Below are 26,972 nucleotides of genomic sequence, written 5' to 3' on the forward strand. Positions count from 1 at the left end.
CCACTCCTTTGTCCTCTGTTCCTTGTTCTCTTGCTTTTCATCTGCTCCCTCCCCTACTCTTGCCCCCTCCTGCGCTCAGATAGCTATCAGCTAACCCCCAGTAGCACAGTAGGGCTCTTACTTTGCCCAGGGCATTTTCTTAAGGCAATAAGTTGCTTTAGGGAACCAGGTTAGTGAAATTTCAGGCCATAACATTGCTGTGGAGGTATTTGAGATTGAAGGCTAGTTTTCAACATTTTTTAACTTCTGCCAAATTAACACATACCCAGTACTAACAACACCTACTGCAAAGCATTTTCTGCCCATTTTATAATTTGTCCTTCTGTGAAGTAGAAAGGAGTTATTCTTGATCCCATTTTATAGATAAGGACACTAAGCTCCAGAAAGGCAAAAAGGCCCTAGGGCACATTACCAGTACATAAGTGGCAAAAATGGTTTGGCCACATAGGCTTTTTGACGTCAACTCCCATGATCTTTCCTCTGTTCCTCAGTCTCAAGGTATGCTCTTCTTGAGTATTTTAGGGATCTACCCTACATTTTGGCATGACTAAAGCTGTTAACTGAGTCTCTTTCATAGGCATAAGATACAATTGATTCACTTCAGCTCACATCAATTTTTTTGGGATCCATACAGAGTTCTGTACTAAATACTGGGAATAGAAATGGAAAACCCAGCATCTGAACTCCAAGAGCTCACAGGTCAGGGAATTCTCTTTTCAGTAGTGCCTTCCCAGTTTCTTTTCAATCCCCTCCAGCCATGTGGAAGGAAAGCAAGCCAAGCTAGAGGTCTCACCTCCTTAAAGTGGCTTGGTCTTAGAAGAGAAATAAATGGTTCTAGAAATCTGGTGATAGGCTGCCGCCAGACCCTCATAGCAGAGGCACTTTTTGAGCTGCTTCTGTGGCTCTTGGTCTGGAAGAAGACCTGTGGTGAAAATGTCATGATGAAGAGCAGAACCTCACTAGATTCTCTTGAGCCAGACCTGTCTGTCTGGCAAGAGAAGCAAATGTGAGGGCCACTGATGCCAATCACACTTGCATGCTGACCATCTCCTGATTCCAGAAGACCTTTACAACTGACATGATGTAACAGAGATCTACTCTGGTGACTACATTTCCCTCACACAAAACTGGACCAAGTAGCCTGACAGGCATGGCTAGGACAATAGGAAAGAAAAATCAACCTTGCAACTTCTCTGAAAGAGCTGGAAGTCAAAATGGCATCCATTCTCTTTCCAGTGTCCTGGATTGCTTGCTTCGGAGGATGGGTTGGGGAAAGGGGCTTAGCCGTGGGTGTGCTTCCCTGCCATATCTCAAGGCCTCAGTAGATTTCTTTCTTGGACAACCATTTATTTTTCCCTTTTGCTCCATTTATTTTCTTGTGACACAATTAACAGTTTTTCTTGGCTGGAAGTCTGGTTAAACCCTTTGCTTTCCTGATGTCATGGAGCACTCTTTCAGGCATGTGACTGATACCCACATTCTCCTGGGGAGCATGGGTGGTGATATTGGCCTTTCTTGCTCAGCTAACCAGAATCCTGGACTGGAGCATCATTCTAGGCAGAATTTGGGAAAAAAAATCTTTCCTTCCTTTTATCTTTAACGCCTAACTTACCCTTGATCTCTTTCGTTTAAGAATCTTTTAGAACATATGAGATGGTGAGGTATTTGGGGATCTTAAACAATCAATACAATTTATTACTGCCCATCAGGTGAAGCAACAGAGCCAAAGGTCTAATTTACAAGTGACTCTTGATGTGAAACCTAATTGATTCCTGGAGAGACATGACAATTGGAACCATTGTAAGACAAACTCATTTTCTGTAAGCACCATCTTACAAATTCCACTCCCTACCTTGGAATCTAATCTTATACCACAAAAACACGCAGAGTAAGTCCAACAAAATGAACTAAAATAAAACACAGATATAAGATTTTCAAATATTTATAAACTATATAAAAAGAAATCCTGTAGAAAACTATAACAATTTTCCATTTGGGAGATTCTTTTGTCTCTTGGACTGAAACGGACTGGCTGAAGCTTCTTAAAATGTGGCTTCCATGAGTCTGGCTTGAAGTAATTTTTTTTCTGTGATAAATCTCCTTTTAACAGTTGTTCTTGACTGAAGGTGATTTTGCCTCCCACGGGAAATTTGGTAAAGTCTGAAAACATTTTTGGTTGTTATAACTTTGAGGTGGTGGTGTCCTACTGGAATTTAGTGGGTAGAGGCCAGAGAGGTTGCTAAATATTCTACAATGCACAGGACAGTTCCCCACAACAAAGGATTATCTGACCGAAATGTCAATAGTACTGTTGTATTGAAATTCTGCTCTATAGCAAGCATGGGCATTTCAAACTGAGTTAAAATTCAGGTCGTTTCTTTGAGGGGAAAACTAAGGGTTGCAAACTAGATTTTCAAGAATATCTTTCAGAGTCTTTAAGTGGTGCATGATGGGGGTTGGGGTGGGATGGAGAGGAGGTAGTTTTCTATTAGCTTCTTTAATGATCTCTTGCTCTTCCACGTCAATAAGTCAACTGAGTTTCCTGTAACAGCAATCCAGGTTGTCATTGCTCCCGATTGTTTCGATGTAGCTTTGGTTGTAAATACAAGTTTTGGTTATCACTCAGTGGGTTTTATTTATGGGGAAAAAAATCATAAAAATTGAATGTGGCTCACAAATCAAGCCAGGTATTGCCTGCATACAGACATAATATACATTCCCACATCGTTCTCACTGTTTTTCTTGGGTTGTTAAATTTCCTGTACAGCTAGCATATTGAATTTTCATAATTGCTACTGCATTTCTTGTCATTTATACTCGTTTCCCAGAAACCTGTAAATAGCTTATTGTTTGTCATGAAGAACAGACCCAAAGCTCTCGCACAAGCTATGAATGAGTGGTTAGCAGCGATCTCTGATGACAGCAATTTTTATTTAAAGCATTAAAGGACATCAACATCTGAAAGGGCCAGCACCTTTTTGGATGCTCCCACCCGCCCCTCCCCCCCGGAGGATTCTATAGTAATCAGTCCTTTGAAGAGGTTCTGTTAGTTTTTTCAGATTCAAGCAGATCCTTAATTGCCATTTTTCCTACTGTTTGAAATGTGTCTGAGTTTAAAAAAATATTGTAAATATTGAAGTGACAACACTTATCTTCATTAACTGAGTTCTTTTACTTTAAATCTTTTTCTAGTTCCTCATGAACATATGAACGTAAGTTTGGAAATTTTATTTTAATCTGTTTTAAAACCTTTGGAGCTAGGGTCCTTACATATGTGTGAAATGTCTGGATTGGAGAGTATGAAGTTTGTTAAAAATGGGTGGAAAAGGAAAGAGGCAAAAAGGGAATAAATATCTGGCCCATGGGCCGTAGGTTGCTCAATCCCAGTTCTAGAATATGACTTCCCCACCAGCAGGAATGCCTACGGGAAAGGAGCCATATCCGTTTTGTTTACAACCTTGCAACTGTGTGATGGTTAATTTTATGTGTCAATTTGGCTGCGCCACAGGGTGCCCAGATTAAACACTATCTCTGGTGTGTGTTTGTGAGGGTATTTCTGGACGAGACTGGCATTTGAATTGGTGGACTGAGTAAAGCAGATTGCTTTCCCAATGTGGGTGGGCATCTTCTAATCCACTGAGAACCCGAGAAGAGCAAAAAGGCTGAGGAAGCAGGAATTTGCCCCTTTTTTTCTTCTTGCCTGCCTGTTAAGCTGGAACATCGGTCTTCTCCTGGCCTTGGACTTAGATTTACAATATCGACTACCCTAGCTCTCAGGTCTTCGGACTGGGACTGAATTACACCACTGGCTTTCGTGGGTCTCCAGCTTGCAGACTTGTGGAACTTCTTAGCCTCCATCAGCATGTGAGCCAATTCCTCACGATAAATATCTATCTCTCTGTGTATCTATCTATATTGATATCTATTTATTTATTGATATCTTATTGGTTCTGTTTCTCTGGAAAACACTGACTAATACAAACTGATATCAAACAAAGTTCCTGACACATAGTCTGCATTTAATAAGTGTATGGTGAGGGAATAAATAAAATAATACCTTTTCACTGGAAAAAAAAAAAAAATGAGGGAGAGACCAATCTCTTCAAGGGAGGGTAGGCAGGCCTTTTATCTTTTTGTACATCCAGAGTCAGCATCAGGTCTGATATACAGTAGCTGCTCATTGAATGTGACTGATGAGAAACAGGAGGCACATTTACACGTGGATTTATGAGTCCAATGCATAATCTTTTTGTAATTCCTTGAAAGCCTGGGCGATGGGGTGCATGTACATGTCACATGAGAGGAAAGACACAGGCCTGGAGGGCCCTACTTTTGTGGCGATGTCTTATTGCTGACTGGCAAAGTGGTCACTGCAGAAGCCTATGTCCCCAGGGCCACTGGGGGCATTATGGGAAAGAAGACACTGCTGGGTAATTGCACTGATTACTAACGCTGCTAACATTTCTCTTGCTTAATAACCCACTTTTAATTTTACCCGTGGCAGTTCTTCGTTCTCACAACACAGCAATAATTAAATCCGTGTTCAGATGGTTGTAAATGTGCCCAGAGGTCTTAGGCAATGGGTGAATTATGCTCATTTAAGTTAGAACATAATGCTAGCATTCAGCCATCTCAGGAATAAATACTAATCACTGAAGTTCCTTTAAGTTCCACTGTATCCCTTTAGTTTCTGTTTCCCAACTAACAAGCAGGACAAGATTCAGGTGACAGGTTTTTATCTTGATATTACAACAGTCACTCCTCCCAACCATAATCCCAAGGTTTAGATTTCCAGGGTGGCTTATTCAAAACGGGACCAGGACATGTGTCTGTTTTTAAAGGGCCTCCCTTGTCTGACATTCCAGAAATCTGTTTTTTAGGAAATGAGAAAAAAAGGAGGAAATGAGGTACAGGGGACGAGCTAAGAAAAGTGTCCCTCCCATCCCCTTCATGTAGGGCACCTTCAATGGTGGATTGTCATGTGGCCGAGGCTGGGACTTTGTCCCTGTTGCTTACTTGGCCTCAGGGTTGTAAAGAAGCCTGCTGGTGTCTAGAAAAGACTAGGAGGAATGAACATTTTTCTGATTTGTGTTCAGGACTGGGATTCTGTCCTTTCTTTAAAGCACTCACTATTTCTCCCTGTTGACAGGGAACGTGGAGAAAGTTCTCTCCTTGGCCTTAGGATTTCACATGGCCCGGCCTGTCTCAGGCTGCTCGTGCAGAGCTTTATCATCAACCCCCTCACAGGGCCCGGGGAGCCAGGCAAACGTAAATAGTTTGCCAGCCCTGGCCCTGCACCCCATGCTGCTTCACGCCCCACTCTAGTTTATGCTGTTCCCGCCTCACCTTCCCCCTGGGATCAGGATCGTTCCTATTGTCAGAAGACCTGGCCAGGCCGGCCCCCTCTAGGCAGGCTCCTGAAAACCCCCTCTCCGCTCCAGCAGGGGAAAGAAGTTTATGGGTTTATGACACTCGCCCCACTCTGTTACTCAGTTTTCTCTGTACTTTCTGGCCATGTGTCCTTGTGGAACTAAACTGGATACATGTCTCCCTCATGACCCTCCTCTTGGGGCTGTTCCCGGGCTGAAGTCTTACCTAATGTCACCTGGATGTTGTAGTTGATCTTGCCTTGTGCACCTGGCCCATTTTCAAGAGACAGAAAGGAAATAAGTTTTCCCAGATGACCAAGTCTGAGGGGCAGGTGGTCACGGGAGCCACCATCAGAGTGAATGAGTTGGAGCTGGCTCGAGCAAGAGCCGGAGGACATGGCAGGGTAGCACACGGGCTGCCAGGCCCAGCAGGCCTCCGCCAGCACCCACAGATGGCGCTAGAGCCTTGGAGATCTGGCTGCCACGGGGCACTCCAGGGTGGAGGGAGCCAGAAGAGGAGGAGGGAGGCAGTGAGTCACTGTTTTTGTGGTTGATCAAGGACTCAAAACCATAGACAAGACCAGTCCCGGTGACGCTGGGGCAGCAGAGGCTGCCACTCACTGGTGACCTTTCATAATGGTAAAAGCAAAGGGTGAGATGAAGAACTCAAAGTGGGTGGGGGATAGAAAGGAGAGAGAGACAGAGAGAGAGAGACAGAGAGAGAGAGAGAGAGAAGAGGAGGAGGAGGAGCAGGTGGCAAGAGCATGGAGGGGAGCACTGAGGGGGTAGACACCGGGAGACACAATGAGAGAACAAAACTGGGTGGACAAAGGACAGAGGGAGCGGGGCCATGAGGAATAGGAAGAGCCTGCAGAAAGAGTGACACAGAGGAGACATTTGGGCAGAAGTGGCTTGATAAACACTAAGGAGACGAGGCCCAGAGAAAAGAAGACGGGCCAGCGGTTAGGAAAGCCGTGCCTCCGTGACGCCCACAGGACTCAGAAGACGCACATCATTCCTTCAGGATCTTTTATTAACGTATAGAAAATGTGTTTAAAAAAGGAACTATACAGAGGCTAAAAGCAACCAGGACTAAAAATACTAGTTAACAATGGTTAACAAGCAGAGGTTCCAGTCTTTGAGCTACAGTGCCATGAAAGGATGGGGGAAGCTGGCTCTTCCTGTCCCTTCCTCTGTTTTGTCATCTTTTGGTGTATTAAAGTGCACATCACCTGAGGAGCATGCACTCCCTTTTTTCTTCTTCTGTCCAGTCTTTCTTTTAAGTAAGCACTTTTTCAAGCACATTGTAGCTACAAAGTCAATAATTGGTCTTTGTTATTTTGACCTGAAAAGGCTGTTAAAGGTTAAAATGATAAACTCAGATGTGGAGGGACTGGAGGATTTGGTGTTTATGAATTCTCAGAAGAACAATCTAGAGACCACCAGGGGGGGGGGGTTTCAGCTGCCGGAGCCCCAGGTAATGACTCCTTCATAGTGACTTGTGTAGGGCACCTGGGAATTCCTATGATCCTGGAGAGTATTTGGGGTTGGAATAATTGGGAGTGTGTGTGGGAGAGAGAATGACAGGAAGGAGGAGCCCATGTATTAACAAGAATAGTCTCATACAGATGCTGAACATTTAGCCTGTGAGAGCAGGGTGTGAGTCTAGACCTCAGAGGGGGGATGGATGGGAAAGGGGCTGCTACAGGAGCACTGAGTAGACTGCATGTTTGCAGGCATCTTGGTGTCTGCTGCATCTAACATATAGGTATCCCCAAGCAGCCCCCATACTGGAAGGTGACCATAAAAAGCAGAGTTCTCTCCTGGGGAGATCTATTCCTTTCTATATAAACAACGTTTAATTAAGGGAAAGGAGTATACTTCAGCAGTTTTTGGTCTGGCAGCTAAAACTACCAAGTTACCAGGTACTGATTTCCTTCTAAATTCCCCAAAGAGGCAAAGAGAGCTGAGATTGTAGCCAACTGTCCTCTGAGCCCTCCATCCCCACTCCTGGGCACATGCGGTAGGTAAGCCATGGGGAAAAGAAACCAGGGGGAAAAAAAGATTAATTTCTCTCCTGCCTTCTTCTGGCCTCATTCCTCAAAAATTCTCACTGATGTGCCCCTACACGGAACCACAAAAGTATGTGCACTCAGGGAGTCTGGAGGAAGTATTCCAAATCAGTCTGTAGCCTGCTGGCTTTAGCCTGAAAATTCATGAGATTTCTGCATTCAATACTGTCTGTACTGGTTTAAATACATTAATGCTATAACCCTTTCTTCCAAGTTCTAGAAGAAAATTGATGGTCCAGGAACACATTCTATGTTGATTCTGTGGTTTTTCCCTCCCCAATCCTGGCTACACTGCCTGCTGCAGTTTGAGATGAATGACACTGGAATATCTCACTCTTCTAATGTTGAGAGAGAGAGTAGCTGTTACGTTCCCAAAGGAGTGGGGGAGTGGCGTGGGGGAAATTGTGCTTGTGTCCTGGTCCCTATCGTCCCCTCCAAACCCACTGTGGACCCTCTCCTTCACCTCTCAAATTGAAAAAGAAAGAAAATGAGCTGCCAGGATGTTTCTTACTCCTCTGATGGTGAGGTTGAGAGTCCCTGGAGTATGTGACAATTAAAGTGCAAGAATTCTCTTTTCTTAAAAGACAGAAGAGAGAAGAAATGGCATCAGAAGCCCATTTGTGAGAATATTAGTAAACTCCAAGATGGGGGCCGCTCGACTAAATAAATTCAAAATAGAAAAATCAAGGGCTTTAGAAATAGACAGAGAGGTTCAGACGATGGCTGTAAGTAGTAGCTGTGTGATTCTGGGCATGTTATTTAACCTTCCTTTGCCTCCTCTCCCTCTTCTGTAAGTGTTTAAACTTGACTCAGGCTTGTGGTGAGGATTTAATAAAGTAATATTTGTAAAGCCTTTAGCACAGTATCTGGTAAATAGTAGGCGTACGATAAGTGCTATTTCTCTTCATTTGGGGAGAGACAAATTAAAAAGCCTATACCAGACTTAATTTCAGCTCTCCTACTAATTTTTTTTTTTTTTGCAACTGGCTGGTACAAGGATCAAACCCTGGACCTTGGTGTTCTCAGCACCACGCTCTATCTAACCAACTGAGCTAACTGGCCAGCCCTCAACTCTGTTACTAATCGGCCATGTGAACTTGGGCAAGTTGCCTGACCTTTTTCTGCCTCCGTTTCCTCGAGAGGAAATGAAAGGATTGGATTAGATGATCTGGCTCTGAAGGTGTGCTCCCAACGTTTGCCTGTTGGAGACAGTGTTGAGCATATTAGTGTTCAATGATGGGATGTTAACAAGCAATACAGGGTCTCCCTCGGGGCTGCTAAATCAGTGATGGGAAGACATCAACAGTTCTTATCCATATGTTTACCTCCTGGTCATGCATCTGGACCCAAACCCTCTCTTGTGGCTTAGGTGTTCCAGGCCTGTTGGGTGTGTGGGTTGCTTCTCAGAGGAAGACGCTGCCTGACCTCAGCCCATGGTGCCCAGTGAGCCAATGCCAGTACCTGGGAGAGCTGATCACGAGGCTGAAAGGGTTAAACGTTTCTGAACTGGAAATTGAACATTAACCCAGCCTCACCACCCAGACAATAAAGAGCTGTTTTATTAAGTTAGCAAAGGAGGCTGAGTTTGCCGGAGGAACAAGGGCTGTGTTATCTGGATGCTCTGCAATAGCTTTATGAAGCTTGGGGAGGGAGGGAGGATTTCCTGTTTGGAGAAAATGCAACACTGTCCAAAGACGGTGAGGTTTGCCAAGGACATTTGGACAATAAAGTGCTGCAGGTGCAATGAAGTCATATTCCAGGCAAGGGGTGACCTTGAAAAATTAATCAGAATGCTGGAGATGACAAATCAGGCGTGTGACTGCTGGTGAAGAAAATGTGAGATCCAGGCAGGATTGGTTGAGCAAGGAAAGAAAGCCCTCTGTTTCTCGTTTCCTGTGCAGTGACAGGCCTTCTGTGCCTTAGTTTCCCCTCAAGTGAGGTGGATGAACTGACAGGAGTTCTAGTGGAAGGTAGGAGGCCAGAACTTGAGAAGCCAGTGCTGGCAACTCTACCATGGCCTCTCACACCTGGTCTCTGCATTTTTAGTGTGAGGCCATCTGTAGAAAGCTGGCTTTTAATCTCCAATGATCCAGAAGCTTTTTTAAAATTTAATTTTTTTCTTCTGCCCAGTGGCTCTCAAAGCTTGAAGAACACAGACTGGCATAAACAAATCCAGCGTGGATACAATTAGAATGAACCAGAGCAATTGTTTCAAAGTGGACCTGAACTTACACCATCACGTCGTCTTAAAGCATACTAGCGTTGTTTTCCCTACTTACTTTTGCAAGTTTCCATTTGGTGAGTGCTCATTTGGCCTAGTAGTGTCAAAATGCTCCAGTGTTGTTGAGAGCAAACTTTATTGCATGTGTGTCATGTTGGGGTATGGAAGAAGTGAAGGTTTGGGAGGGCATTAAGCCGAAGATCTTCAGAGATGTGGTCGAAGGACCCTGCAGTATAGCCAATGAGAGGCAACAGGCACAATCCAGAAGTGAACCCTGTGACTCACCTTTCCTCAGAGGGTGGAACCTCTCTGTCTTTATTACCTGGGTGGAAACAGACCATCCAAGGGAGTTAGGCAGGGCTGAGTGTGCAGCTCCTGGTATCGGGATGAGAGGCAGACTTCTGAACGTCACAGATCCACCCCATTCCTCTGAGTCCCAAGACTTTTCTTGAAGTCTTGGCAAGTTTGAGGCGAGTGAAAACAAATGATTCCACCTTCACTAAAGTGAAGTTTGTATCTTCCAGAGGTTCCTTGTCAAATTGTTAAGAGTGAACAGTGAGATGCAAGTCGAGGTGGAAAATGCTCCCACCCCCACCCCTGCCCTGCACCCTTGGAGAGAAAGAAATGGAACTAAGGAATTAGATTGAATTCTGGTGATAGCAAAGCAAACAGTAGAAAAGCACATATACTGGTAAATGGCTCCACCTTTCCTGAAATTCCGGGTGGAGGTCAAAACAAATAATTTCATGCCCCATGAATATTTGCAAATCCAGGTCAGCAGCTAGTCTATTTCAACACCCTCAGCTTGGTGCATCCAGTGTTCTTACAGGTTCCATTTTTTTCTCCAGAGGAAAGGACAAAGAGGAATTCATAAACTCTTTCTCAACTAATGCTTTTAAAAGAGCTCTTTGAAAAGATTCCATAATGACCTTTTGTTCCTTAATGTACAGCTCTGTTCTGGGATTAATTAGATTTTTAAAAGTAAAAATGTGATGGGGAGAGTTTGGCTTGGCATTGAGCTCATGGGCAACCTTGGTCCTTCAGGTTTGTCTTTGAAATAACAGGTTGCTGATTGGTTCCCAGGTGGAAGAATCAGGGTGTCAGGTGTCTTACTTTATGAGTAGTGGAGTAAGGGAGTACTCACTGTCCTCAACCCCCATGATGCTGCGTTATGTAGCGTTTCAAGAGGCGGCTGGGTGTTGTCAGCATCACCTAGTGGTCACACTTTGTCAGTCCCCCTCCACGGTTAAATCTGGTCTATGGTGGAGGGGGGCGGGGGGGCAGCAGTTTCCCACAGATGTGTCATCCCTGCCACCCCCTCTTCACACCTGACTCCTTCACCTTCCAGAAATAACCCTGGAGAGTGTTAGTTTCATCTATTGGAAACTATCTTTGTATGACGGGAAATGCAAAAAGAAGAAACTGCCTGGATCTTGGGCCTAGGCAGTGAGTCTGCTGTGGTCAGTGGTAGTTGTTTTTGTTTCTGGTATAGATGCATATCCTGACGTGTCTGCCATGAAACAGCCTTCTGGGCGGCATCCACTTCTATTCATTTTGAGCCCCTCGAGGGAAGCCTTGGTGTGCTTGGGGGGTGCTTTGTGAGTATTGATTAATGGATCCACCTTTAGGGCAAGCACACGTGCTTGGAGGACCGGGATAAGCCAGGAAGGTTAAGGAGCTTCCAGTCAAATCGACCACAGGCCTGGGGAAGAGAGTGGGGCACAGAGTCTTTTAACAATGGTGAAGACCCTAGGAAAATCATTCTACTTAATAAAAAGAAATCCTTTTATAGAGGGTTGGGTGAGCTGATCTTTAAAGTCCCTTTCTTGCTTTAAAATTCTTTAAAATGAATCTAGGCAATGCTGCTGATACTATTTATAAAAATATTCCATAGGGTAAAATGGTTCCAGTAAAAGATAGGTTTTGGTTTCCACTGATGTTTTTTGACTTTCACCTGAATTGATGGCACTGTACTCTTTTTCCGTTTCAGTTCCCTTGATGAAGTGGGCTGTACTGGCATTTCCCAGGTCCCCGGGCTCCACTTTTATAAACAAAATGAGTTCAGCCTCTTATTTTGCATTCTCTTTTCTGCGATGTGTGTGTGTATGTGTGTGTGTTTTACTTATGACTTCTGAATCTTCCCTCCCTGCCTTCCTTCCTTCCTTCCTTCTTGTACTTAAAACTCGGCTCCTGGTGAATTTGCATTACTTAATTGTGTTCTCTCAACAATGCCAAATTCAACTCAGATTTTCAGGCCACAGCAAGCACTATTGACTGTCAAAACAGAAAGGAAAGTTACAAATCTTTTTAGTCTAATCTCTCATCCAACAGGTGAGGAAACAGAGGGCCAGAGGTGAAACAACCGTCTGTGTCATGTAGCTAACACAATGGCAGGAGATGGCCCATACCTCAGTCCCCAAGTTCCTCGTTCGGTGAGCTTCTAACTATCCATTGATGTCCCACTCTCCAACTAAATCTTATCTAATTTATAGCCTTCTTGAAAGAATTTATTTCCGTTTCTTCCTCCTCCTAGTTTTTTGAAGCCCATGCTGAATTGAGAAATGAAAATACCAGCTGCATTTTTCAGCACTGGGTATGTCAGTCACATCCACACCATGGCAGTGGACGAGGCCTCGGAAGCTGCTAGAAGGAGAGTGCCCACAGCAAATGGCAGGCTGACTTCATCCTCATAGCATTAGAGGTGTGGTCATCGGCTCAAGGGACTGTCCCTTCCTGGTTATCAAAGTTCGGTTAGAGTGTGGATGTTTCCATTAGAAAATTGCCAACTCTCAGGCTCATTCAGTGACTGGCTAGAAAAGGTATAAGATGCCATAGTTTGACAAACATGGGCTTTACAAAAAACATAACTGGGGCCTTAGAACAGGAGAGGAAAAGGAGATGGCTGCTGAGGGATGGGTCATGGATTTGGGCAAATGCTGCAGGATGGTTGCAGCTGACATTTGATCCAGAGAAGAATTTGAAAGGTCATGACTTCTAGAACCTTCAGCTCTCATGGGCTTAAAAATCCAGTCATGCTGGTGAAGACATCACATCTCAGGAAATGGGAGGTAGGCCCACAGTCCTTCCTACGTACCTCCAGATGTTTAGATGCAATTTCCTCTGACACTTTTCATTTTTTCTCTCAAAGGCAGAATAATAAAAGATGACAGAGAAAAGCTTCTCATGATCTCACCTCATTAAAGAGGTCATTTTTGTTTCCTATAGTACCACAAAAGAGGACAACCCCCGTCCCTCAAAAAAAAAAATTTCACCTTTTCCCAGTGATTATCGGTCAGGGCAATGGCTTGCTGGTCATATAACTTGCGTTTCTGACTCTTATTAAGCAACCCACACTAAGGAGAGCTTGGCTGAAGACAGATATGAGACCTTCAATTTGCAAGTCAGAAGAAAAAAATCCATGACAAATAGAACTGGAGATACAGAAAATGGAACTAGGTGAGATCTGTTTCTCATGGGACTGGTAATCTCTAAGGCAGGTGCCCTGATTTCTACTACTTCTGTCCTTCCCTCAATGCCTGATCCCAAAGTCCTGAAAACAATAGTCTCCCACCTCCCACCTCCAAAGTTAGTTACTGTCTGTCTGACCTGAGGGCAGGGCAACAGTTTGTGACTCACAGGGACACAGCCTCTGTGCAACCCAGGCCGGGAGCCTGCTACACCTTGGACTAGATTCCAAAACACTGGGTGGGCTTCCAGGGTTGTGGCGTCTAAGATAGGATGAAACTAGGCAAAGGACCGATTGCAGCTGGAAAAGAGCCTCTACTCTTAAAAGATAGCAGGACACTTGGCCGGCAAGAGCAAGAGTGTTAGAAGATGAAAATCTTTGGCCCATTAAAAAGGACTTGGGTTGTTGGGACAGGGTGCGGCTGACCTGTTTCCTCTAAAGAGGAGTTGTTGGCAAAGCTCTCTTGTTGAGGCTTCTTCTCTGGGCTGGCGTGAGAACCTGGCCATGACCAGATTACAAATACCAGGAAGGTGAAGGGCATCTCAGAAGGAGGGCAGAAAAAGAAGGTGTGTGCCTGTCACCACAACGGTCTGCACTCCACAACTTGCTTTTGAATTGGTCTTTAAGAAAACTTCCCGCATTTCCTCCGTGGTGGGAAAGGAGGGGAAGGTTAAGGATGACTGGGTAGGAGGGAGACGCAGACCGAGGGCCGGGCTCCAGGGCAGCAGAAACCATGAGCAGATGATGGTCGACTGATTCCTGCCACACCCCCACTTCCTTCAAATACTCGTAATATGTTGCAAAGCACATTACTACTTCCCTCCCCCCAGATTCATATTATGAAATACAAACAAATGACAGAAAAGATCGGCTGGCTGGCAGCCTCCCACTGCTCAGAACGGTAAGGATCGCCGTTTCCTCCCCGCCGTGAGACGGTGGCTGTAGGGGCGCATCTTCATTTCCACAAAGGGGATGGAGAACTCGTGGCCCTTCCAGTGGTACCAGTTGATCCCCTGGACATGAGAAAGACAAGCATATCAGATCGCCCTTGCCCTCCGAAAGAGCGCCCACTTGAAGAGAGAGGCGGGACTGATGGGAGCAGGGAATCCAAGATGGGGATTTAGCTATTTCCCATGAACGTGAAGCTCTGTGGTTAAGTTTCCAACAAGGCAAAAGGAGCAGAGTCTCTTTCCAGCTTTCCCCTTACACACGCCTATGGCCTGGCTCTTTTCTGGGAACATGTGGCAGGTCATTCCTATTGCCAGCTTTGTTTTAGGCTTTCAGGAGTTGCATGCACCTGTAGATGGCGGTGAATTTCAAAATCCCAATAGTGTGGAAGAATTTTGGAGAGAATGACTGTGTTTGACTGCTCACTCTCCATGAAAGACTCAGATGGTTTTCACCTAGGATGACCAGCCATCTGGTTTGCCCAGAACTAAGGCATTTCCCTGGATGTGGGTCTTTCAGTGCTAAAACTGGGAAAGTCCCAGTTGGTGCAGCTGGTCTCCCTAACACCCAGCCAAACCTGTAGACATGTAGTCTCTGATGGGGGAACATAGACCAGTTTACACTGGTATTTCTCTTATCTCTCTCTGGCACCCTTCTTAGAGTGAAGTTGAGCCTGTGACACTGTCCCCAGAATCGATAATCTCTTCATGAGCTCTGCCAGATGAGGAATTGAAATGGGACTTGACTGAGCATCAAGAGATTCTCCGGGTGAGTTCTGGCTCCTGGGTCAGATGCTTTGCTTTCTTCCTCTGGCTTCTGCTCTGTCCTGTCTTTATCCCTGTGCCTGCATTACTTTTCTCTTTATGACAGTTCTTTCTCAAGACTCTAAGTATTTCTTTTTAAAAGGAAAATGTAAGACTCGCATGTGCATTTAAAACACAAAGCAAAGGGACCATGGTTCCGTAGCTCTGGGCCATTCAGGAGTGGCCGGCCTCACCTACCTGACTGTGCCTGGACTCCCCATATTTCCCGTTGAGGTTGGTCCGGTGGCAGTTCTTATACCACCAAGCTCCCATGTATGACATGGCACAGTTGGTAACTGCAACATCATTGTCTCTGTCCTTGGTGGAGAAAGGGCGTCCCTGATGATAGCTGAGGGAGTCCCCTGCAAAAAAGGTACGTTTGTGAGACTGCCCCATTTGTCACTCTTTTATCAGGATTTTCTGGACATTCAACTCACTTGCAGTAAACCTGGCCTCCACTTATGGAACCTTCCACTTACCTCTCCCGTTTCCCTCCTGTTTCCACCCCGTTCCTTAGCCTGGCTGTGCAGAACTCTTACTCTGCCTAACCCCTGGGGCCAAGTACTTCCATGCTGCTCTCCCATTTCCTCATCCCCTGAGCTTTTGCTGAGAACTCTGTCCACACAGCCCCACCTCATGGCCTGTCTGCTTGCTCCAGGCCTGCAAGGGGACGTAGAACACCTGGGGTCCCTTTGTCTCAGAGGAGACAGTGCTGAGCCATGGCCACTTGGACCATGCTGAGTCACACTGTGCAGCCTCAGCTGGGGCTTCTCCTTGGGTCACCAGTCCTGGTCAGACCACCCCCAAAACCCATGTCCAGAACTTAGTGCCACATGTGGAGAGGGACCTTAACGAACTAGAGTTCCTGTCTTAGGAAACAGGATGGTGAAAAAATCAAAACCGTGGCAGAAGAAAAGTGGTGGGAAAACGGCTGCATTTTGGAGAAGAGCAGGCTTGAAGGATCTTTGATCACTGTCCCTAATTTTTAACATTTCCACCTTCTTTCACCCTAAGCCACATTCATATCCTTTATCTTAAAAATTCCTGGACTAATCCTGCTCTCTAGTGACCCTTTCTTTCAGCATCAGTTCCTTGATTCTGCTGTCTCTCCCCACATTTCTATCCTCTCGCCCCTGCTTATCCCTCTGTAATCCTCACCTTGTCCTTGTTACTCTCCTGGAACAATTCTTTCCAGCTCCATGCCGATGGGGCTGGCCGCTGTCTCAGACACGCTCCCCACATTGGTCTTTCTGTCCTCCCCAAACCTACTCTCCCTCCCCATTTCTGTCTCCTATCACCACCTCATTTTTCAACACATTAACTAAGACCTGGTTTTCTCTCTCGAACCACGGTCCAGATTTATACCTTTCTCTTAATCGCAGCATTAGTCAAGGCTCCTATTATCTCCTATCAGGATTAATGCAGCAGCCCCTGGCTGGCCTCTGCATTCCTCACTCAGGTTTACTTTATCCTGTTTATGGCTGTCACGCTGGTCTTCCTAAAGCCCCACTTCCATTATGCCATCAGGACTTACAGTGGCTCCCCACTGCCCACCGTGTTAAGACTGAATTCCTCTGCTCCCTCGGTTTCAAAGCTGTCCAGGGCCTGGCTCCAGCCCCTCCACCAGTCTTCTTTCTATTCCCCCTGAACTTACACTCTGCCCTGGTCAGCCAGGCCCTTCCACATCAGCCGGGCCCTTCCAGCCTTTCCTTCCTCCGCAGTGACTGCTCCTTCCGTGGCTCCTCTTCCAGAATCTGTTTTCCTCACCATCGGGATCCCTTCAAATGCTGCTGCCTTCATGAAGCCTTCCTCCACTCTCCAGAACCCCCTCCCCTGAACGCCCCTTAAACTGGGAATGAGAACCATTTACTGTGGGGTGAGTTACTTCCTAAGTGTTCCTTTTAAAACTAGATGTTTAGTTCTTGCAGAGGCTGTGTTGTATGCATCTTTTGCGTCTCTACCATTTGCCCCATAAACCTTTAAAAGTTGCTCACAACCTCTTATTGATAACCTGATTTGGAATTTTCAGTCCTCATCCAAGTGGAGTCCCCAGGGAGAGACTTGGATGTTTGCAGCCTTGAGAAAGGGGGAGCAGGAGAAGGGACTGAATTTGGATTGGAGGCCCTTGGGATGGACTGTTGCTACAAGTAGTGCTAATAAAAATGAGTAACAATTAGAGATAAAGGCCACAGGTTTCAGGTAATGTTAAATGCCAAAAAGAGAGGGGATGGGCCTTTCTTCCCTGGCAAACTTCTGGTCTAGAAGGAACATCCATTGATTGTGTGGAGTTACCTAGAGAGAGGGGCAGCCTCAGCTTTTCCTGCTTTTGAAGATGATGAACTAAATACTCGAGGTGAGGAATCAGACCATAATTAATTTATGATGATCAGCTCAACATTGTCAGTATTTGTCTCTGAAATGTGAGTTGGAATGCAGTCCAAAAACTCTGTTCTTTCTGGGGCCCGGCAGGGAGATGGAGCTGGAACAGAGGAGGCAGGGGCTGGGCTCACGGTGGACAGATGAAAGCACAGGCTTGGAGCGGGACGGAGAGGAGGGAGGAAGGGAGACATGTAAGGAAGTGGGAGGGCTCACTTGTCTTCCTGTAGGAGAGGTAGGAATGGCTTTTCTATAGGCATAATTCTAATTTTAGGGAGTGAATAGCATCAGGTTATTTTTGAAATGATTTAGTCTGACATCTTGTTTAATACGCTCCATTTCAATGGCTATTTTATGTCCAAAGTGTGGCAAATTGGACCTTTTGTTGAGATACTTCAGGCTGGTCTGATTGCCATTGGGAATGATCTCAAATATGAACAATAACAAAAGAAAGCGCGTCTTCTCTTTGGAGTAAAAATACCTGGCTGAGCAGAGTAGTAATTGAACAGATGCAGTAATTGGAAGGGCACATCTTGATGCTCTTGTTAATTTCAAGAGGCATAAAAATGTTGCTAAAATTATATACCAGCATTTAGCCCTAAAATTAGAGTTAATGAAAGGGCCAATAATTCCGTGTACCAAACAGTTGAATATTTGGCAAAACAGGTTTTTATGAAATGTGTTAGGACAGAACACAGGAAACAGATTGGCAAAGCCCAAGGAGCAGGCTGGATGTTATGTTCAGATAAAACTATTAATACCACAGATCTTACAGAGATGGTTGTTCTGCTTAGTAGAAATGCCATAAAAATCTATACAGAAAACCTGACCATGTATGTAGTTCTCGTGGAGGAATGAAAAGAAATGTGGCCAGTGAGGACCACTCACTGGTGTCATTTGCTCCTGGATGTGATGTTGTGATGACTGCTGATGGCCAGGGCAGGGGGTGAAAGGGCTGGGGCATCTCAGAGAATGGTGGATCTATATTATTTTTGTTAGTTCAAAGATGGTTTTCCTAGATGTCATTGCAGGGGAAATTTCTACATGGATAATAAGTGATTCTGCTCTCACTGGATAAGAGCCCATATTGATTACTCTAGACAAGAAAAGCAATCCTATGCTCTCACATTGCACTTTTTATTTTTTTTAACTTAAAAGCATTTTCACGGCATTTATCACTTTTTTTCTTGGCTAGTCTGTGAAGCAGGGCAAGCATTATTATTATTATTTTCCAGATGAGGAAACTGAAGTCCTGGGAAATTGATTTCAGGTCACCTGAGTGGCTGGGGAGAGCCAGGACCAGAGCGACCCCGCCACTCGGCCTTCCTCACTGGCTAGAGGGAATTCACGAGGGGCCCCGTCCTGCTGCACGCCCGCTGCCCGGGGTCACCCAGGGGCCATAGGTACCTGCAGTGCCATTGTAGCTTCCCAGGCGGAGTTTGTACAGGCTTCTGCTGTCCTCCACAGAGAATCTGTCGTAGGAAGCAAAGGCGGCCTCCTGGCCATCCCGCATATCCACACGCAGCTCATAGCGGCCCTGGGACGTGATCCTGTGTATGTTGTCCAGCCCTGTGGAGAAGAGCGGACCATGCCCTGAGTCTGGCCCCAGCAGCCTTGGAAATGGGAGGAAAAATGCGACTGTGACCATGAAACAGATGTTATGGGGAAGGAGAGGGGTATCCAGATGGTGTTTGTCTTCAGCCCTCCCCAGGTTGTTGTCAAATAGACCCTGCCAGAGTCTGAATTTCCTCCTGCAAGGAGGTCAGCCCAGGTGTGCTGATGCGTTTCCACTACAGACAGCTCAGGGGGCAGGGTCCTAACATCCAGTGCTGACCCAGTAATTGACAAGCCCTGAGCCTCAGGATTCCTGGCCCTGTCCCCTGCCACTTTCTACACCCAACCACGGTATTGGAAGAAAATGATAAGAGGCATTCCACGGGTATGAGTCCTTTGGTGTGAGTGCTGAGAAACCAGAGGTAGAGGTGCTGCTCAGAGGAGTTCAGGGTGTCCGGGATACCTGGATATCCCAGCACCTACTAGCAGCCTGCAGAGGGGGCTCTGTCCACCTTTTATTACACTGCCCCTGCTGTTCTCAGCCCCAGGCCTCCTGGGGCTCCCGTGGCCAGGTCAGACACTGTTGTTCTCTGCCTCCTGACTCAGTTCCTTTCTCTCTAATCTCCCTGCTACATCTTGCTCTGCTACCTCTTCACTGGTCTTTCTGGCCCATTATCCCCACTCACCTGCGCTCTCCTTGGTCTCTGAGCTTTCTAGGCCTTGGTCTAATAGATTCTCGTAAAGTGAAAACCCCTGTAAGTGCAGAGTTTAGGTGAAGTGCAGATCCCTCTTGGTGATATTTTCTCATATATATTTTCCTGTCTGTTTGACCTGGTTGGCTTTGCCCCGGGACCCTCAGATTGTGACCAACCTGACCACACCCCAAACCTCTCGCCTTACATTGCTGGTGACCTCTGAGTCCTCCTGATTTCTATCTGCTCGTTGAACTGGGGTTCTCTTGCTTTGCTATGACATCTAACATCTATCTGAGTATGCCATGATTTAGAATCAAAGAATTGCAGAGATGGAAGGAAATTTAGAGATTACTGAGGCCAGCCTCTTTTTTTTGTGGAAGAGGAAGATGAAGTCCCGAGAGGTGAAATGATTGGCCTGAGGTCACCCAGATCTTTTGGCTTTCCTATCCCATCTGAGATTTGAAGCTTTACCTTGATTATAAGTAGAAGGCTGTTTGACTGCTGTTCGCAGAATTGCTGACCCACAACCTCCCCCAGATGTGTGCTTGCGCAGATGTAGTGGATGCTGGTGGTGCCATGCCCCGAAGCCCTTAGGTGGACCCATCTCCAGCGGCTGGAAGTGTTGGCTGCTCGCAACTCACAGCTGCTTTCTTCTTGGATAATTAATTGCCCTTGACCAAATGGGAGTCACTTCATCCTGGAAGCTACGCTCTCCCTCCCCCATGCCTTTGGGCAGACCTCCATCAATGACTGATGAGGAGGGTACAAAAGCAAAGCCTCCTTGCCCCAGTGGGGACAAACTCTGAGCAGCAAATCATGATCCAGAGCTTCCCTGGGATCAGACTGAAGGAGTCTCTAGACAAGACCATGTTTTTGCAGTTTCCCCTGATCTATCCTGCTTCCCCCATTTCTCTTCTCTTCAGAGAATTCCCCAACAAATCACTTGAACAAGAATCCCTGTCTCAGGCTCTACCTCTGGAGAACCCAACTTAGGACATAAGCCATGGGTCACAGTGTACCCCCAACCTGTGTATTGCTGCCAGATTACACATCACCTCTATCCAAGAGCCCTCAATGTTCCTATTAGCTGTATCATCAAGTCAAGACTTCTCTTCCCTACTTTTAAGTTCCATAATGTGCCTTCCCTTCAACCCATCTAGCCTCATTTTCTTCTTTCCCTGACGTGCACCTTTCCTCTGGTTGGATGGATTTCTTCCTGGTCCTGAGTTTGCCTGTATCAAAAGGATTCCTGCCTTTTCTTTTTTCTTGTCTCCTTTCTTCCTTTATTCTTCCAACTCATCCCTCAATGCCTTCTCCATGAAGCTGATCTCTTCCTTCTCTGAGTATCTGTGGCCTCCTTACAAAGGTTAATACGATGTTTCCCAGTGTGCAATGGCATCTCTGAGGATATGGGAAGTACTGTAGGAATAAGGTACCAAATAACCTTGGACATACAGGGAGAAAGGTATTTCCAAATTCTGTCACAGTCTTTCTTAATAGATGAAGGAGAAACCTTACCCCGATATTAACCTTAGCTTTTGGTCTCAGTTTGGTTCTAGTACTTGTGGTGTGTTTAACCTTTCTAATCTCCGTTTTTAACAGCATCACCAGCAGCAGCAACAACAGACTTAGAGTTCCTGTATTGAATGATATTAATATTGTTTTCGTTGCCTTTATTTTCAAGCCTTCCTTTTATTTACGGCACAGGATAATTGGCTTTCCATTTTTGGCAATGCTATAAAGTTTCTTTAAAAATAGAATTAATTCAATGAAGTATAGTATATGTTTGACTTCTGTCCCAACGTTTTTATATGGTCTTAACCTTGTGTATTCATTACTCACATTGACAAACACAGATCTGGGTATCTAATAGGTACTCAATGCGCTCTTTTCATTGATTGATTGATCTCGGTACTTTAGGCACCTCCTATTCCCCAGGCACTGTAATGGGTAATGGCAGTAAAAGATGAATATGATATGGTCTCATCCTTAAAAAAATCTCACACAGTATAGTCAAGAGAGATAGAAGGTAAAATGGACACTATGATCTGGGCCACAAAAGAGGGAGTGGTCAATTCTCCCTCGGGCAATGGGTGAGAAAAATGGTTAGGACAGGTTCTGTGGAGGAAGAGGTGTTTAGCTGGATCTTTGAATATACACAGACGGGCCCCACAGTGTATGGGGAAGGGGGCATTGGTTGAGAGTGCTCCCTGCAGAGGAAACATCAGTGATTCTGATGTTTGGAGTCTGGGGTTGGGAAGGCGTGGGGGAAAGAGCAGGTGAGGTATCCGTGGTAGAGAGCCGGCTCTGGGGTAGCTCAGAGAGGGCCCTGTACCTGAGCAGAGGTGTTTGGCCTTCTGGTGGTAAGGAAGAGTCACTGAAAAGTTTTACAAAGGGAGTTAACCCCTGCTCAGATGTGGGGTATAAGGAAGATCACCCCAGTGGCCGTGTGGACAATGGGGTGCTCCTGGAGGCAGGGAGGCCAGTTTGGGAGGCTGTTATCTGGGCATCCAGGAGAAGATGGTGAGGCCTGGATGAGACGATGGTAGGGGAGACAAAGAGGAGACCACACATGTGGAACAGGATGAGCTGCTGTTCCCTCTGCCTCCTTCTCTCAAACCCTGTGAAAACCTGACCCAGAGGGAGATGTGGGTAGGAATGAATGGACTGCTTTCTGGGATTGGCACCACCACCAGCTGCCTGGCCTGGGTGTGTGTTTACCTTCTCACCCCAGCTTGTTCTCAGTCTGTACCTCCTGCTTGTGTCACACCTCTAGGAAATTGCCAGTCACCTCTAATGCCACTTTAGTTTTTTTCCCTCCCTTTCCAAGTCAGGTAATAATATTCTCCAAAGAACTATGCGGAGTGACCGGCCTCATTCCTCTGCTGACCTGCAGCCTGGCTGCCCGGCTTCTGCTGTGCTCCTTGGCTCCTCCCCCACCACACAGCTCACTCCCATTGTAGTGGCCTCCTGTCGAGGCCCATCAGCATAAGAGACTATTAATGAGGATGGGAAGAGACACAGCAAAGAGGAAAGCACCACAATAAGATAAAAACAGATCAATATCAGAGCCACACAGAACAAGAGGTACTGAAAGCAATTCACAAGCTGTCCACTGCTCCACAGAGGCAGGCTTCCTGATAATCCCAGATGGACACAGAAAAGAGAGAGATGGACAAAAAGCCAGAGCAGCGCACCGAGGGAAAGCAAAAAGGACGAGTTACCCAGCCAAAACTCATCCTCCAGGTTCCCGAAGCCAACACGGTAATCAGTCCATTTCCGGAAAAAATCAGTTTGGCCATTCTGCCGCCTCTGAAATACCTGTGAAGAGAAAGGGGGAGAAATGAGGAGATGCTAAGGAAAATAAACTGTAATGAGTAAGATTGATGTAACTGGGTTTTGTATCTGCAATGACAAAGATGCCCAGATAAGGAATATTTCAGAACAGATCTCGATATTTACACAGCAATTTTTGTAGGAGATACTCAGAGCCCTTCTCTAATAGTCTGGGGTGCGATGTTGGCACCAACTGGCACCCCTGCAATGTAGAAAGGATTCAGGATACATATCAAATCCCCAAGTAGTCAGGAGAAAGAGACCTGGCTCTTAAATTAATCTTTCGCACGGCAGAGTGCAGTAGAAAGCATAGGACCAATTTCAAATCAGCGAGTAACTGTCCCTCTCCTATTGCAGGCAAAGCAACTGCGTATCGTTCACTTTCAGAGCTGTTTAAGTGCTAATTTCATTTAACCTCAGACACATCAGCCTCAGCTTCAATTTCCAATTATGCTTTAAGAAGGAGGCACAAATATGTCAGAAATATAAAAAAAAATGTCTCCCAAGAGTAGCTGTTACGAGCACAGCCACCATTTAACCTGTTTTGCACCATGAAAAAGCCAGCACTGTGTGTTAGCTGCACTAGAGCGGGAGACTGCAGGAGGGTGGAGGGGCTGAGTTTCCAACCCGCACTGATTCAGATGATGCTGGATGTTTTAGGGCCAAGCTGTGGCAACTCTCCCATCTGCACAGTAGCCTGCGTTGAGGTGGGGCCATCTGTGAAGCTACCCTTTTTCTTCCACTCTGAACTGCCCTATCAGGCATGGGAGGCACTGATGCTCCCTGAGAGCTGTGGCAGCTCTGAGAAGAACAAGGATGGAGTCAGGCGTGGCCTTGGTAACTAGAGGTGGCTCTCCATGTTCTGCCCTCATCAGCTCTCCCAATGCAATCCCCAGTAGAAGTATCCTAATCACCTCACCACAGAGAGGCTCACCTCCTCCTGCAGAGGTGCCCCTCCTCCACTGCTTTCTTATAGCTGCAGTCCTCCGCAGGCAAGATCCCTGGGTCTGCCTGAGCCACTACTGCCTTTCTCCAGCACCCTCTTGCACAATTCCTCACACAGGGAGCAGGGGAGGAGGCAGTAATCCTGGAGTCCCTTCACTGGGCCAGGCCTTAATCTTCTTATTCCTTTCTCTGCCTGGACAAACTTGTGATTGGGCTGCTGAACGAGGGTCCTGAGGGCCGTGAAGAGCCCCAGGATGGACATGTAGGGGGTGGATGAAAGGATGGTCAGGAGGATGGTGAAGTTTGGGTGGACGGTGCTGAGCTTGGTGGACTGGAACACTAGGATATTGGCATGCAAGGAGAGCAGCCGCATCTACTTACAATCCAGCCGCCCCCGTCGGTGGTCATGTCACAGTACACTTGCAACTTCCGGCTTAGCTCCCCATTGAGGAAGATAGTGTAAACCCCACTCAGAGAGTCTCCATTCATCAAGTGCTGGGCACAGTCTTGAGGATGAGGGAACACCCGGCCCCCTGCACAGGATAAGAGGCAATTTACAGAAAGGATCCATATTCTCTCTATGCGTAAAGGCCCCTTGCATCAGAGAAGGTTTTAGAGGGCCTCATGGTGCTTCACCAAGAGCTGTAAGAAATCCTCAAAGAATCTCAGACAGTGTGTGGGTATGAGAACTCTGCATCAGCTTGCTTTCCCCTTCATCAACTGATGTTGGACTTATGAGACCATATATAGTTTTACAGGATCTGAGCACCAAAGAGCTGCACTCATGGTCTGGCTCCTCCACTTATCTATTTATTTGACTTTAGGCAAATAGCCTGAGTTCCTTGGGCATCAGTTTTCTTATCAATGAAACGGGATAATAAAAATCTCCCCCGTTGCAGGGTGAAGATGTGTTAAGGCAGTTAGTGGTTGGTTACTCAAGTAATTACAGATGTACAAGCCAAAATAAATCACTGAAGGGTTGACCTTTCAAAAGGATGAGAGGCATCTAAGCAAAATCTTCTGTCATCTTCACAGCAGCCAACAAGGAATGCTCAAACAAGCTCAGCATTAGCAAGAAGGTAGATATCTATTCCCTGTACAGAATAATCTCCTGATTGGACTAAACAATCAAAGGGCCATATTTTACAGTTCAGTTTAAGTTTAAGGAGAGGGCAGGGGAAGTAAATTGCAGCTCATCTTTCAGAGAGAACAGCCCAATTTGTAGAACAATATCTAATTAGATGAAAGAGAAGCTTAAATCATGTGTCTTGAAGAGCTTAGCTTCAGGGAAAATTTTAATGCTTAACCCACAAGCCAAGAGGCAGGCAAGAAGAGAGCCCACAGGAGGAGCTCTTCTGGACTGCAGGAGTTGATAGAGCAAGGTGGAGGCAGAGCTTGCCACGTGAGGAAGGGTGGTTTGGGTGCTCTGGAAATAGAATGACCTTCTGAGGGTTGGAGTGGTTCTGCATCCTTGGACTGCCACAGTCCTGAAGAGAGGCTGGGGAGGGACTGCACACGTCAGTCACCATAGTGTAGCCTAGTGGCAGAACCAGTACACTACAGGTGTGATGTAGTGTCACTTGGAATGCCTGCTCGTGGGTCACATGAGGAAGGTGACATAGCAGCCTCATTGAAATCCCTGGTCATCTACGACCCTGTCCAGATCCTCAGTGAAGCATCCTGGGTTAGGAAGAGGTTGTGGAGTTCGGTAGACTTTATGCAAGGCCCCTCTACGGATGTGTTAACTCCTCCTAGCACAGTACTGTCCTTCAGCTTGCTGTCACACCATGGTCACGGGGGCACCCATTTAAGGTAGTTTAGAACAAAGGCATTGCCTACTTCAGGCATGGTTGCCCCAGGGAATAAAAATGTATTTCTATAGAACTTGTACTTTGCAAAGTGTATTTTTATTTCCATTTAATCCTTGCAAAAAACTTAAGGCAGATTGGTATAGATCAAATTACAGAGAAGGAAACTGCTCTCAGAAAGACCACATGACTTACTCAAGCCACTTGAACTCAAGATTTCAGACCCCAAGTGCAAAGTACTCTTGGCACTCTACTAACACAGGAAATACATGAATGCTGTGGTTTACTGGAGCTCTACATCTATCCATACAGCAAAGGATAAATTAGTATCTGTATTTATCTTATAAGCATATAAAACCCCCAAGTTAAAGTTACCTCAAAAAGTTCTACGTTTGGGCCGAGCCCGTGGCGCACTCGGTAGAGTGCTGCGCTGGGAGCGCGGCGACGCTCCCGCCGCGGGTTTGGATCCTATATAGGAATGACCGGTGCACTCACTGGCTGAGTGCCGGTCACGAAAAAATGACAAAAAAAAAAAAAAAAAAGTTCTACGTTCAAAATGAAAGAAAAAAAGAAAAACAAAAAACAGTTCTATGTTCAAGTTAAATATCTTTACCCCCCTCCCCAAACTTATTTCCTTAATAGCTGCAGAAACGCTGTTAACCTTCATCTCCAGCATGTCCCAGAACTCTTTGAAGTTCTTGACCTACCTATTCCTAGTGGTTACAATTACATATCAGGGGATAGGCATGTGTTGCCTCTGTCCCCTCTCCCTGCTGCTTTTATTTCCTACTATTACTTCCTGGCATCTAGGCCATTCCTGACTTGGTCTCTAGAGCAACCAGCCTGTCGGCTTTCCTTTCTCCCCTCTTCTCTCACTGTCTGTTTCTCATTTTAGACGATCAGCACATAATTATCTAGGTCTTCAGTTCACTCCTACCTTATGCACTAACAGCCTTTTCTCCTGAAGAACAGTTTCTTCATTAAATCAACTCAGATTCTTAACCCCAAATTTCTTCCCAATATCCAGCAAAACTTCTCCCCCCAAACCAAACCTCAAAACAACCTCATACAAATATACATATAAAATCAAACCAAATTTCGGAATAGGGAAATAAATGATCTTACACAGGCTTCCTTACCTTGATAATGTAGACTATTTAGTATTTATACTTTTAAAGGACTTAAACATATTAGTTGCTTTACAGCTAGACCTGCTATAAACAAATATAGTAAACTGAAATGTCTTTTGGAAAAGGGAAGTTTTAAATATCTGAATGACTGTCATAAACAAGATATATTCATTTTTTTTTTAATGTCAAAAAATGAAAATAAAATCAACCTAAGAAAAAAGTGTTGTCTAAGGGATGCCGAAAGGTTGG

The 26,972-nt window shown here is 45.8% G+C and overlaps 1 protein-coding gene across 1 annotated transcript in view; it reads right to left on the bottom strand.

Annotated features, from left to right (window-relative positions):
* Positions 1–14,021: 14,021 nt before the first annotated feature.
* Positions 14,022–26,972, bottom strand: part of TNR (tenascin R) — a 77,824-nt gene continuing 64,873 nt past the window's right edge. The window contains exons 17-21 of the mRNA XM_063106391.1: positions 24,167–24,318; positions 22,729–22,825; positions 18,663–18,824; positions 15,078–15,241; positions 14,022–14,141 (exon numbers count right to left, since the gene is read on the bottom strand). Of these exons, the coding sequence (XP_062962461.1) occupies positions 14,022–14,141; positions 15,078–15,241; positions 18,663–18,824; positions 22,729–22,825; positions 24,167–24,318 (695 nt within the window). The remainder of the gene's footprint in view (positions 14,142–15,077; positions 15,242–18,662; positions 18,825–22,728; positions 22,826–24,166; positions 24,319–26,972) is intronic.

The sequence above is a fragment of the Cynocephalus volans genome, chromosome 8 (assembly GCF_027409185.1).
Source record: "Cynocephalus volans isolate mCynVol1 chromosome 8, mCynVol1.pri, whole genome shotgun sequence".
NCBI lineage: Eukaryota > Metazoa > Chordata > Mammalia > Dermoptera > Cynocephalidae > Cynocephalus > Cynocephalus volans.